Below are 12,635 nucleotides of genomic sequence, written 5' to 3' on the forward strand. Positions count from 1 at the left end.
GCTATTGGGTGGGGTTTTTTTCTTTGGAAACACATACACTGAATGTGAAAACAGCTTTTTGTGAAGTAGCAAACACAGCTCTCTGCTCCCTAGAATGCCTAGAGCACAGGTGCAGACCTTGAGCAAGTCCCTGGAAAAAATATGGTAGAATTAACACAGCTTTTCCTTAAAAGTGTTTCAATCCTTCAGTGTGAAAATACATCCTGAAAACATTTTTCTGGTTATTTTTATTTTATTTTAGTGGTGTTCAGGTATAGCTAACTTCATGGTAAACCCTAATTAAATAAGATTCTATAATCAAAGCTAAACACAATAATAACAGGAGTCTTTAAAGGGAGAATGATATTCATCAGACAATAGTATTTAACTCAGGTGATGTTACAGATTATATTATTTTTTAATACTCTAGGCTACAGTAAGTTAGCAGTATGAAACACAAAACCTGTGTTATATGTTCTTGGTGACTTCACTCAGCAGATTTTTTTTCTCAGTACAAAGAGTGTTTGATTCTACATGTGATCAGTAATCAAATTTTAGTGTCACTTGCAGAAGTAAGCTCGACAGGATGCTAGGGAGAGGAAGTGAAAACAAATCTAGATGTGGTAATCAGCACAAGAGATGCATACAATAAAATAGCAATTTCATTATTGCTAAGAATCTGTAGCTTCTTGAAGGTATTGTAAAAACTAAGCAAGATATATGTATTCTTTTGTTCTTAAAATTTTTTATTTAAATATTCCACCCAGCTATTAATAGTAAGAACCATACTGGATTTCTCCATAAATCATAGAATTGTAGAATAGTTTGGGTTGGAAGGGACCTTTAAAAGTCATATAGTCCAACCCCCAAAAAGGCTATACACAGCCCGGTAAAGACTGTATTAAGTTCTATAGTCCTTGGTGAAGTTTCCTGCCAATGACATTTAATAAACCAAGTGTTATTCATGGGACAGGATATAGAGATTATCTTTCCACATACCAGTTCACTGACATTTATGGGTGTTACATGTGGTAAATGATATCTATGGAGTTAATCAAGGAGCACTGATTCAAGTACAAAGATTACATCATTAGCTTCCATGCTAGAGTAAGCGAACATGCATTCACTTTCACACTCAGACACAGGTACTGAGTAAAATTATTCATGTCTCCTGTATATTCTTAATGGTACTTGAAACAAAATTTGTACTCTGGAAATATATGCTTATTTGACGTATAATCAGAATGCCAGGGAGTCTCTGATCTTTTCCCTTGTTCTTATTATCTGAGAATTTTCTGGTTGGCTGTGTAATAGAAGTAAACAATGATATTGCTTGTACATACATGGTTTATCAATGGCAAAGTACTATGTTATTGTCAACATCCCAGTCACAGAGAAGGTCGATGTCTCTGACCTTAATAAACTCTCCAAACACTGAGCAGTTTTTATTGATCACTTAATATCACCTGAGTTGTCCTGTCCGTTAATGTGTAGCCTCGTTCTCTACCTATTCTATTTATTATCCTGTCTATAACCAGCTATTGCTGTTAGAATGTGTCCCCTGCAGAAACTAGGTCTTTACACAGCAGGATCCTACAAATCAACATCAGTGGGTCACCACGTAGGTTTTACAGAAGCAGAGATGCCTAATATCTCTTCACGTGACTTTTGCAGGAGCAGAGTAAAGACTGGGTACATCCACTATAGATTGTCAGTTCTCCCAATGTGCTTACCCAGGAGGCAAATGAACATACTGAATAAAGACTGTACCCTTTTGTCTTGATAGAGATCTGATGTAGTAAGACATCATCCTTTTATATTTTAATTTCATGTAGCAATTTTTTTTTTTTTTCCATTTTCCAAGACATGCTGGTTTTGCAAGCATGTAATAGAATTAAAGTTGTTACTTCCTACGGGAAGTATTATATGTTAAAATCCTTACCTCGTGTTTCTTAAATCTCCAATGAAAGGTATCTAGCACTGGCTTAGCTTTATTCCGTACTTAATTAAGCTGCTACTGCCCCACATAAAACACTACGAGTGGCAGCCTTATAGTTTCAAGCCAGATTTAGAAATAGTAAAGTGCATTTTGAGTCACTAGAGGGCATTGCAGTACCAAACCAGTTTCTGTTTCTCCCTTAACAGTTTATTCCATTCTGTATGAGGAAAGAATAATTTAATCCAAAACATTTTTCGTGTCTAAATTGGTCTTTAATCTGGGTCATAATAAATGCGTCTCATTGGTAAATTAAGAACAGATGAAAAATGTACCTTGCTTAGTGGAGATGTCAGTTGTGCTTATGTTTTCTATGACTTTTTCAAGTACTTCTTTCATCCAAAAGAAGTCTGCATCAAACTTCTTTAGCAAAAATATAACTTCAGAGTGACACGATTGCTGAGTACTCCCTCTGCCTCACACATGATGTAGACAGATTGTTAAACCAAGAGGTCATTAGGCAGAAAGCGTGTAAAGCACTATATTTCTTTATATGACTTTCCTGATCCAGTAGATGCTACAATCTGCTGTAATGTTGACATTTTAGGAGGAAAACTTGTATCCAAAACGTTCTTTGTGACGTTTCTTTCAGGGCTGTCCAAAGATTCAACTGCGCTGTTAATTCTTTTGACACCACACATTGCAGACAGCGGGATTTGAAGCTGGACACTAGCCTGTTATTAATGCAAGAATGTAAACCTTCTCCTTTGAAACTCCTGCCCTGGATGGGACTTTCTATATCCCATTTCCTCACATCTTAAATTTATCCTCTCTCCTTTCTTATGGCTAGGTTTCTTTTTTCTTCTGTTCTTGGCCCATTGATTTAATTACTTATATTCTGCTTTTCACAAATCTAAAACATATTGTTTGAAAGGACTTAGTCTTGTAAAAGTAACTTGGAATAATACTTTAAAGAATTTTTTTCTCTGTGTATGTATGCAACTCCAATGCACTGTATGAAATGATATCACAGAAGAATTTGTCCTTTTAGAAAGTAAAGTTGTATTAAACGCTTTAACTGAAGAGAATCTTATGAGTGGGAAAAAGATTAGGAGTTACTCACAAGCTCCTACAACTCCTTCTCATGGGTACTGATTATTAGATCCTCCAAAGCATCTCTGACACACTGCGATCCTCAGAGTATTTGTGTCCTTTTTTAGCAATCAGAAGATTCTCTGTTGTGTAGACTACAGAAATGCAATCGTTTCGGTCACAGTGGCAGCCTCATTTGTCATTGTGCTATAGGAGGATTATTCCTCCATCAATGCATGCTTTTTATTAATGGCAACTTCTTCTATTTTTCAGTGAGAGAAGTTGAAACTACCGGGTGATTCTTTTTACCTTTGTGGCTAAACAACAACAGACTGCTCTATAGCAGTCATTTACTGTCCTCCAAGATGCACTGCTGCCTCTTCCAATTTGTTCAGCAGAAATTCATGCACTCCTTTACAAACCACTGCTACTGTCTGTTTGCTACAACTAATTAGTGCTGCATGTGAAAAATAGTGCAGGTCCCACACTCAGGAGTCCTTTTGAAAGGCACAGGTCTTTATATACCATTTCTGATTTATCTGACCCTTTTACATATAGAACACTTGATTTCATCAGGCAAGCTGTTTAATTAGGATCTCTCTAAGGTGGTTGCTATGGCTGCTGCTCAGTGTCATTCAGGTGGTTTCATAGTGCTTCCATCCTTTGTGTGTTTCAGTCCTCCAGCCAGAACCATCGTTCAGTCCCTGTTTAGTGAGGATATACCCTTCAGTAGACAGTACAACAGCGTTTTGTGTTGTTTTGTACTTCTTTGAAGTGTTTATTTTGGGCATTTATTGCATTTTGCTGTCCTATTTATCTTCTTTCTATAGGCCTGGCCAGAGAACTGTAGATGACTTAGAATTTATATATGAAGAACTTCTTCACATTAAGGCCTTATCTCATCTTTCTACCACGGTAAGTATTTTTGAAAATATAACTTATCACCAGAAGGGAGGTTGAATTTTTACTTCTGGTGCTTTATTAGAATTGGAGTGCCTATAACTCTTTCCACTTATACTTCCCATGCAAAGAAGTTATTCCCACCTGTGAGGACCACCCAAGCACTATGCAGATGTAGACTGTCTTTTGGGTATCAGGTGTAATTCTCTTTGTGTGTTTCTGCACATCCCCTACCTTGCTCGGCACAGGTGCCTCAGTCTTGGTCTGTGTCTGAGTTTAAATTAAGATGCGTGCAATCTGACCTGACACTTGGCACTGTGGCGCTACTGAATTTTGCAGAATAGATGTCTGATTTCTGAACTATAAGAAATCTTGGCTTGAACCAGTTAGGAGGAATTACATAGTGCAGAAAGATGTGCTGTGCAGTGCTGGCTGGTTGGAGTTTGGTCATTGAGTGAAGGAAACTTCATCAGACACCTTCTGTCTGAGTGGGCAAGAACAGTGCAGAGAACTGAGAATAAATGAAATGGAGAAAATACCTGGAAGAGAGAATGCAACTGTTTGAAGTCTCACCATTGTTTACACATGGAGTAGGCAACTGAAACAAGCTAAATAGCACTTTACTTGGTAGCAGCAGGATGTGAGTGGTTTCAGGAAAAGGCAGCCAGTCAGAAAGTAGATTTATGTTTGACAATAGCTTCTTTGGAAGCTCTTGATATTTTCAGTAATTTTCGGCTAGCTTGGACAGATGTAGCTAATTATGAAGCTGCATTACAGAAAGATAGGAGTCCGTTCAAACATACAACACCTGAGCAATGTTTTTCAGAAAAAATATGCATCCAGAGTTGTTAACTGACCTAAGATGGAACAGCCAGCCAAAATCCTTAAGCATCTCTGGGATGCAGGAAAGAAGTATTTAAAGAAAGACCTCTGTAGGATCCAGAAATGACCCTTTTCAAATCAAATAAAAGAAACTACCCAAGATAGACAGATACTGTGAGGGAGTGGAGAATACTCTTGATACTGCAGACATAACCCAGAACAAAAAAATCCAAACTACATAATATTTCCAGTTCAGAAGAAATTCAGACTTGAGGTCAAAATCCACAGCAAGAACGACTATGGGAAATGATACAAACTGCAAGAAATGCTTGGCATTTTGAAGAAGTGCAGTTGATTCCACGGTTTTAATAAGAGTTTGGAAATGGCAGCCTATTATGTGCAGCATGAACTAAAGCAGAGGACAGAAACCATGACTAGCTTAGAGGAAATCTTCAGAGAAGCGACAGCATTGCTCCTATGAACCAGAAGATTAATGGTCAATCGACTTGAAAGCAAATGGAATGTTTATTCATTTTAAGCAAGGCATAATTCCTAAAGTAATAAGTTTTCTAGGTATGCAATGAGCAGCAGGAAGGAAAATGGATAAAACTCAAGTCTCATGGTGGTGAACTAATCCCTGCTAGAGAAGCCTATGAAGTTAATGTATGAATGAAAACAGTTATATAATACAGAGTTAAAACCAAACCAAATTCTTGGCTTCATCAAGAGTATTCGTTCACTGCAGAGGCGAATGACTGAAACAACTAAGATATCTGAGGACGTACATGGATAGGAACTCTCTCTACAAAGTGCAGAACAGTGCTAATCGAGGTTGTATTTCCTGTCCTTGTGAAAGGATCATTGCCTTTGGGCAGAGGTTATAAAAGAGTCGAGCTAATTGTTATAGAAATCACAGGCCTGTGGGTGCATTCACTGGTCAGTGTACTAAAAAAACCTGTCCAAACACATCTATTTATCCCTCTTCTTCTCTAGACTGCAAACAGGGAATGCTTTGCACTGACTGTCAGAGAAGAGTTCTGGGAGAGGTGGCTGGTGTCATACATTTATTCTTGGTGCCTGAGCAAAGGTTTGATGGGAACCTTTAGGACTTCAGAGCCTGAATTTGCCCACCCATCTTAGGAGTTGCAGCCACCAGACTCTCATCTAGATTGTGTTCAGAATTTGAGAGTTCCTCACAAAGTTTCTCTTCATAGCCTAAAATTTTTTCAGTTTAAACAGTTGGGAAAATGGTGTGAAAACATTACTACTAAATATATGTTGGAGCAAGCTTTTGATCTGTATTCAGCACAGTTGAGTTATACAGTAGTACCTCTGAAACATGGATTGTCATCAGCCGACATTCTCTGAAAACAAGAATCCCACTGCTTGGAAATTGACCTCCACGTCCATGGAGACTTGCAGTTGTATGAAGAAAGACATAAAGCACACAGGAAAACTCAGGATAATATGAGGTTCCCAGTGCTGCTACTGTTTTCTGAAAGTAATACTAACAGTGTTTGCAGTGAGGAAAAAGTGGTTGTAAACAGTGTCTCACTAGAGGCAACTGCCCAGTCAGTCGTAAGAGCTAATTGCACCACAGCAATACAAACCCAGTGAGGAGCAGGCTGACGCCAAGGGCAGTGTCACATTCTCCAGTTCCTGGGAGAGATAGTGAGCTGGACGTTTTGCCTGGGAAGCTGACAGGCAGAGAGGGGCCTTAGCAGGTCCAGATGGCTGTGCCTCACAGCTCAACACAGCAGAAGTGGCCAGACTCACATCAGTAAGCAGAAGGGTACTGATTTCTCTGGGAAGAAAGGAGTACCACAGAGCCCCATGGAGTAATTGACAATTGCTAGCTCGCTTCTGTAACAGGTTAGCTATTACCATTTGAAGTTTTCCATCATGTTAATGGTAATTGTTAATGATGGTTTCACATGTGTGTGTTTGAAGAAAGATGTAGAGAGCTGTATCTTAAAGATGCCCTTGTCTGAGCCATTTGGAACCGGGAAATGTAGAGGCTCATGTTCTGTAAAGGCAATCAGTAGGAAATAGGACATCAAGTGAACATTGGACATCAAGGACATTGGCTGTGTTACTCTAAAGGAGTGCTGAACAATGCAGAGGGAAGGCAAGCAGTGACTGGGGTATATTATGTGGCTTCCTCTCACCAGGAAGAGTAAGATACATGTAAAAACTATAATTTCTCTCTCTCTCTCTTTATTTTAAGGTAAAGCGAGAATTAGCAGGTGTCCTCATTTTTGAGTCACATCCCAAAGCAGGGACGGTCTGTAAGTAAACGGAGTCCTGTCAGATCTTGTTTCTCCTCTGTGGCATGAACATTTAAATTCTTGATGTTTAAATGACAAGAGCAAAACTTGGATGCGCTCTTCAAACTTGACTAGCACTTAGTGCTTAAAACCTGGGGTAATAGGTCTTAGCTTAGTCTGTTGCTGATTGCAGGGACAGTACCAAAATTAATTTTGTATCTTTGGTTGGATGAGTGTGTCACCTATCATTTGGGTGTGTTTTTATCTAGAATTTTGGGTTGGACCACTCTCTGTTTAAAATGTATTTTAATATTATTCTTGTATTAAAAAAAAATCTTGCTGCATAAGATAAAGGATTTTAAAATTACTCAGATCAGTTTATATTGAGAAGTTTTAGCAAATGAATGTCAAATTCACAGCCGCTAGAGAATTGGGTTAGAACATGGTGCTACTGGTGGGATCCAATCTGTGTGCTGATTAGTAATTGGTAACCTGACATATATTGATAAAGTAGTTGTTGCAATTGTCATGGAAAATAAAAGTAACTTTCACATCAGTGTGATAAAATAACTACTATATGGGTGTGTTGGGTTTGTTTTTCTAAAATCTGAAGGCAATTGCTTTTAAAATCATAGTATGCTCTTTTCAAGGTAGATATTGATATGACTGCTGTAGAGTTACCTTGAATTTTATTGGGTGCAGAATCTAGCCCATTTATATTTTGAGTAACTATATTCTCACCATAAAATCTTTTCTCTCTCTTGTAGTATTTAATCAGGGAGAAGAAGGTACTTCTTGGTACATTATCCTAAAGGGATCAGTAAACGTAGTCATTTATGGCAAGGTATTTTTTTCAGAAGCCTTTTTATATGATTCTTATTATTGAAATTGCAAGAGTAAACTTTGAAGGAATACAGTTTAATTTAGAGCAAAATTGCTTTGTCTGAGGAAACAAATTGAATGTGATTTTATTAAGAAATGATCCAATGGTTTCACTGATTATACTACCAGTTGATTACTGTATAATTTCAGGATGTATTACACACTTTCTGAATATAATTCAGCAGAGTTACATCAGTATCTTTAGGACAAAGTCATTTGCTGGAATTTGGTGAATTGCCAGACTTCTGTCTCATGGGGGTTTTTGCGCTGTCCCTTTACCACCATATTCGCCTGCATTTGTATGACTAACTTTTCTTAGGCACGTCAGGCATGTCTGACAGAAGTAGTGCTTTGTGGCTAGTGGTTATCAGGTTGGATGAACCCCTCCCAACTTTATGCCAGCTCTTCATTTTAGTTAAGACTTGAAAGCATTTTTATTAGAGTTCCTGTTTATGAGAGAGGTAAAGAATAGGACTTTGGAACACAGCAATCCCTTGAGTCTCTAAAAATCCCTGCTTCCCCACTGGTTTCTCATTCAGTGACTGAGAATCCTCCATTCTGAACACCAAGCATTTCACCAAAATCTAGCATAGAGGCCCTGGTGCTAAGTCTGTTCCGAAGTAATCTGTATTTAGCTACATTTTTTTGATCACTGCATGGGCTCGATCCTCTGTTACTATGAACTGATGTAAATGGAGCACTGCTGTTTTACACCAGCTGAGGATGTGGTTATTTCTGTAAACTTGATCTTATTTTTTAGTGCCCCTAAAAATAAAAACCAAACAGCTCAACAACTTTCTATCTTCAGCAGGGCCAGAAGAGTCCTTCAAGCTGAATGTAATTTCAGAGAACAAGCCAATTCTTTTCTATTCTTGCCTTTCTTTAGTAATAGTAATAACCAGCTATCAAGTATTGTTTCCTAGTCATTATTTTGGCTGTTGGTTTCCTGCCAAATAGATTTGTTTTGGTATTTGATTGTGAAGTCCGGTGTTTGTACAAGGACTTTCAATAGAATCCAGAGTAATGATGGGTTTCTGCATGTAAATGTTTTGCTCTGTGCAGGGTGTGGTATGTACTCTACACGAAGGAGACGATTTTGGCAAGTTAGCACTTGTGAATGACGCTCCCAGAGCAGCATCCATTGTTCTACGTGAAGACAACTGCCACTTCTTGAGAGTAGACAAGGAGGACTTCAACAGGATCCTTAGGGTAAGAGTGAGAAGGGCCACACCAACGGTGTGATATCAGAATTTGCAAATTTTTCTAGAGTCTGCCTTATTTCTATAGCTATATTGATATTGACACTTGTTTGAAGTGTCCCTAATTGCAGAACAGAGATGTGACAGTTTGGAATATCAAGTAAAGAATGTATTCATCATCTTTCCTCTTTTTCTGTTCCCAACCTAGCTGTGAGAATGGGACCAAATGGCATCTTTTTCTGTCACATTTCTGTGGTCTAGAATTTGCCAAGTGCTCAGTGTTTCCTTATGCTGTTCAGGATTTCTGGGTGATATTCCATCCAAATATTGAATAAAACAAGAACACCCATTCTCCCAGATAGGTCGATGTCAGGTACCTTAAACTCAATAGATTCAAGGCAGAAGCAAGTGGCAAATTAAATAAGGTACAGGTAACTACGCAGGTGTCTTTATCAGAGAGCCCTAAAAAGGTACTCCCAGGCTAATTTTGCAGTTATTCACGTTAGGGCAAATGTGTTCCAAAGTCCAGCTGTGATTCTGTAAATACAGACTGTTTTGCAATCATTTGTAGTATAGGAAGCCAAAACCAGTATCATCCTGTATTCAAATGTATACATGCCCAGTATTGCGTCAATAAAACCGGTCCAGAGTACTGTGCCAGAAAAATGACATAAGATTGTGTTTACTGTACAAAAGGGAATGAGGATCCCATTGGCAGTAAGGTTGTGTTTTCTGTGGAGCTCCCGACTGATTTAGCTTTGGCCAATACTTCAAAGATCCAAGTCCATATTCTTACTGATTTTCATCTTTGCTATTGGAATGCATGTTATATTCAATTCTTCCTTTTTTCTTTTTCTACTGTGATCTGGTAGTAGAAATTTAAAAATTTACTGAAAGTGTACTGAGCTAAGACTTGCCATTTTTAAGTGCCATTTTCTTTTTTTTTTTTTAAAAAAAAAAAAAAAGAGAAAAGTCAGATTATAGATAGTAATGTTCATATATCAGTGGGGATAGAGATTACATTACATATGGAAAGGTTGAGGGAATGCTCTAGTTTTTTGCAAACTTTTTTTCCTTTGCCACAGCCAGAGATTTTTCACATTGTTCTTGCTTTAGTCCCTCCCACAATTCTCTGCCTCTTCCCCCAGTGCCAGTGCTTTCCTCTTGATTCTGCCTGTAAGAAAAACAGAATAAAGATAGGTAAATACAGGGGAAAAGAACCAACACCAGTCTTTTGTGTTTGAAGATCATGCACTTTTTCAGAGTAACTGATCAGCCAAATCGGGTGCAATTACTTTATTAAAAGTAACTTGTCTTGCAGGATGTGGAAGCAAATACAGTGAGACTCAAAGAACATGACCAAGATGTGTTGGTGTTGGAGAAGATCCCAGCAGGAAACAGAGTTTCTAATCAAGGAAATTCACAGCCTCAGCACAAGTATGTTTTCATTCAATAGTGCAAATGTCAGACAATGATTAACCTTTTCATATGGCATTATTATCCAAACTATAGCATATTCCCCCTTTCTGTGGAAGAATGCAGTGCATATAAAGTTTTCTTTTTTTTAATCATCAGCTGATCACATGCCCCATACTGTATAATATATCCATTTCCAGCAGCACACCAGTTCTATGTCTTTACACAATAATTCTCTAAAGATCTCACTGTAAATACTTATCTCATGTAATAGCTTCTAAATAGACTGCACATGGAGAATGCTGAAACCCTATTAAGCTGAGCTACTGTGTAAAAGACGTGAGGAAAATACATTGTTTTATTGTTAAGTACAGATATTTTCATTTTGGCTTTTGAGCTCTGGATTCTAATAAGAGTTTGCTAGGTACAATTTATATACAAAATGAAGATCTCATGCAATGAAAGTTGCACAGCTTATCTTACAGAATAGGTTTGCACTGTAATAACAATATTCATTATATTTTCTTTACTTCCTTACTGAAAAGGAAGAAGTACAATTCTGTTTGGATACTACTGTGATAAGAGTAGAGTGAGGCTATTATCATTCCAAATGTTGGTAAAACCCCTAAAGGCTTTGTAAATGTGTTATTTGCAAATGGATGCACAATTTTCTTCAGAAACGATTGAACAGCTCCAACAAAATAAGCAGCATGAAGTTTTGAATGCTTTACCCTGGACCTTACTTTTTCTCAAAGAGCGAGCTAATTTACTGTGAGATATTTGGGGTACAGTTTTTATCTGATCTGGGATTTCATATATCTGTTTTATCTGCATAACTGAATATAAAGTTTGTAAAGATCTGTGAAGGGTTGAATAAACCATTCCTTGCATTTTATATACACATTTCACATAGTTCAGAAACTGCCATTTCATCTTTCACTTGATCTATTAGGAAAAAACAAACTATGCTACCAGGAAAACATGTACTCTAGCAACAAATTTTTCTTTGTCTAAATGAGGGGGACTTGACTGCAGCCCATGGATTTGCATCAGAAGCTGCAATGCACAGCAACTTGATCATAGATTTAAATCCATTGGTTGGACCAGATGATCCTTGGGGTCCCTTCCAGCTTGGTATTCTATGATTTTCTTGGGTCTGATATATTTTTCATGCTTTCAAAAGTGAAAGTTTCAAACACTACCTTTCTTGCAAACTCTTTGTACCAGCATTATTTGTATTATTTAACATTTTCTTGTTCAGGATTTCGTTAAAAACAGCTAAAGACATTTATGATCCCTGGTTAAGTTAAGCTGTATTTTAGAGCTTACATACCAGGAATATTTTCAGGTAAAGCTAAGAATTTCATTTCTGTAAATATTTTATGTGTTTGGTCAGCTTTGGGCATTTTCAACATGCCAGCAAGGGAACTTTTGCTGATAATGGTGACAAATAGGCATAAGCTACACAAAAGAGGAAGCTACCTTGAAAGTTCAGTCTGCTTTTCAGCAGTCAGATTACTTTGTTAATAGTGCGTTGGCAGTGTCTTTATGTTTAAAATCTTTCTAATAGAGTTCACTGGTTTTGAATATGACATTTCTTTTTTTTTTTTTTTTGTTAGTAAATACACTTAAGTTGCACATTTGTGCTTGAGAGTCCAAATCAAAGTTACTGATGTATTCTGATTTCCAGAATGTGTTAGTTGAGTGTTCAGTACTTTTGAAAATCACTGTGCCCAAAAGAGAAGCTTAACAGGGACCTCTTCTTAAAGGCTTGCTGCTTTGCCCTTAATTGGGTAGCTTACATCTCTGATGTCTCTTCAGATGAGCTGCCCTTCAGGATTTGCTCCCTAAGCAGGTATGTAGCATTTGCACTAGACAAATGTTCTGCATCCCAAAGCTGTTCCCGAGATAGCCAGTCAACCAAGAAACATTTTCTTCATCGTAGTCTTGGAGAAAACTTCACTTTGTGAGCAGATGCTTTCAGTTGCAGTTTGGATTCTACTGCCTTCTCTACTGAGGAGGCATAGCTCCCACATAGCTCCCAGAGCCATGCTTTCAAATAGTGACAGTTTTGCTCCGAAGGACTAGCTCTGAAGTTCTCACTCCCAAGATCTAACTCTTTATGGGTGATCACACTCATGC

General features: G+C 37.8%; 1 protein-coding gene across 1 annotated transcript in view; it reads left to right on the plus strand.

Annotated features, from left to right (window-relative positions):
• Window positions 1-12,635, plus strand: part of RAPGEF4 (Rap guanine nucleotide exchange factor 4) — a 161,568-nt gene that overhangs the window by 112,551 nt on the left and 36,382 nt on the right. The window contains exons 11-15 of the mRNA XM_086466116.1: window positions 3,838-3,922; window positions 6,957-7,017; window positions 7,764-7,840; window positions 8,941-9,087; window positions 10,399-10,514. Of these exons, the coding sequence (XP_086322242.1) occupies window positions 3,838-3,922; window positions 6,957-7,017; window positions 7,764-7,840; window positions 8,941-9,087; window positions 10,399-10,514 (486 nt within the window). The remainder of the gene's footprint in view (window positions 1-3,837; window positions 3,923-6,956; window positions 7,018-7,763; window positions 7,841-8,940; window positions 9,088-10,398; window positions 10,515-12,635) is intronic.

The sequence above is a fragment of the Leptosomus discolor genome, chromosome 5, assembly GCF_034619465.1.
Source record: "Leptosomus discolor isolate bLepDis1 chromosome 5, bLepDis1.hap2, whole genome shotgun sequence".
NCBI lineage: Eukaryota > Metazoa > Chordata > Aves > Leptosomiformes > Leptosomidae > Leptosomus > Leptosomus discolor.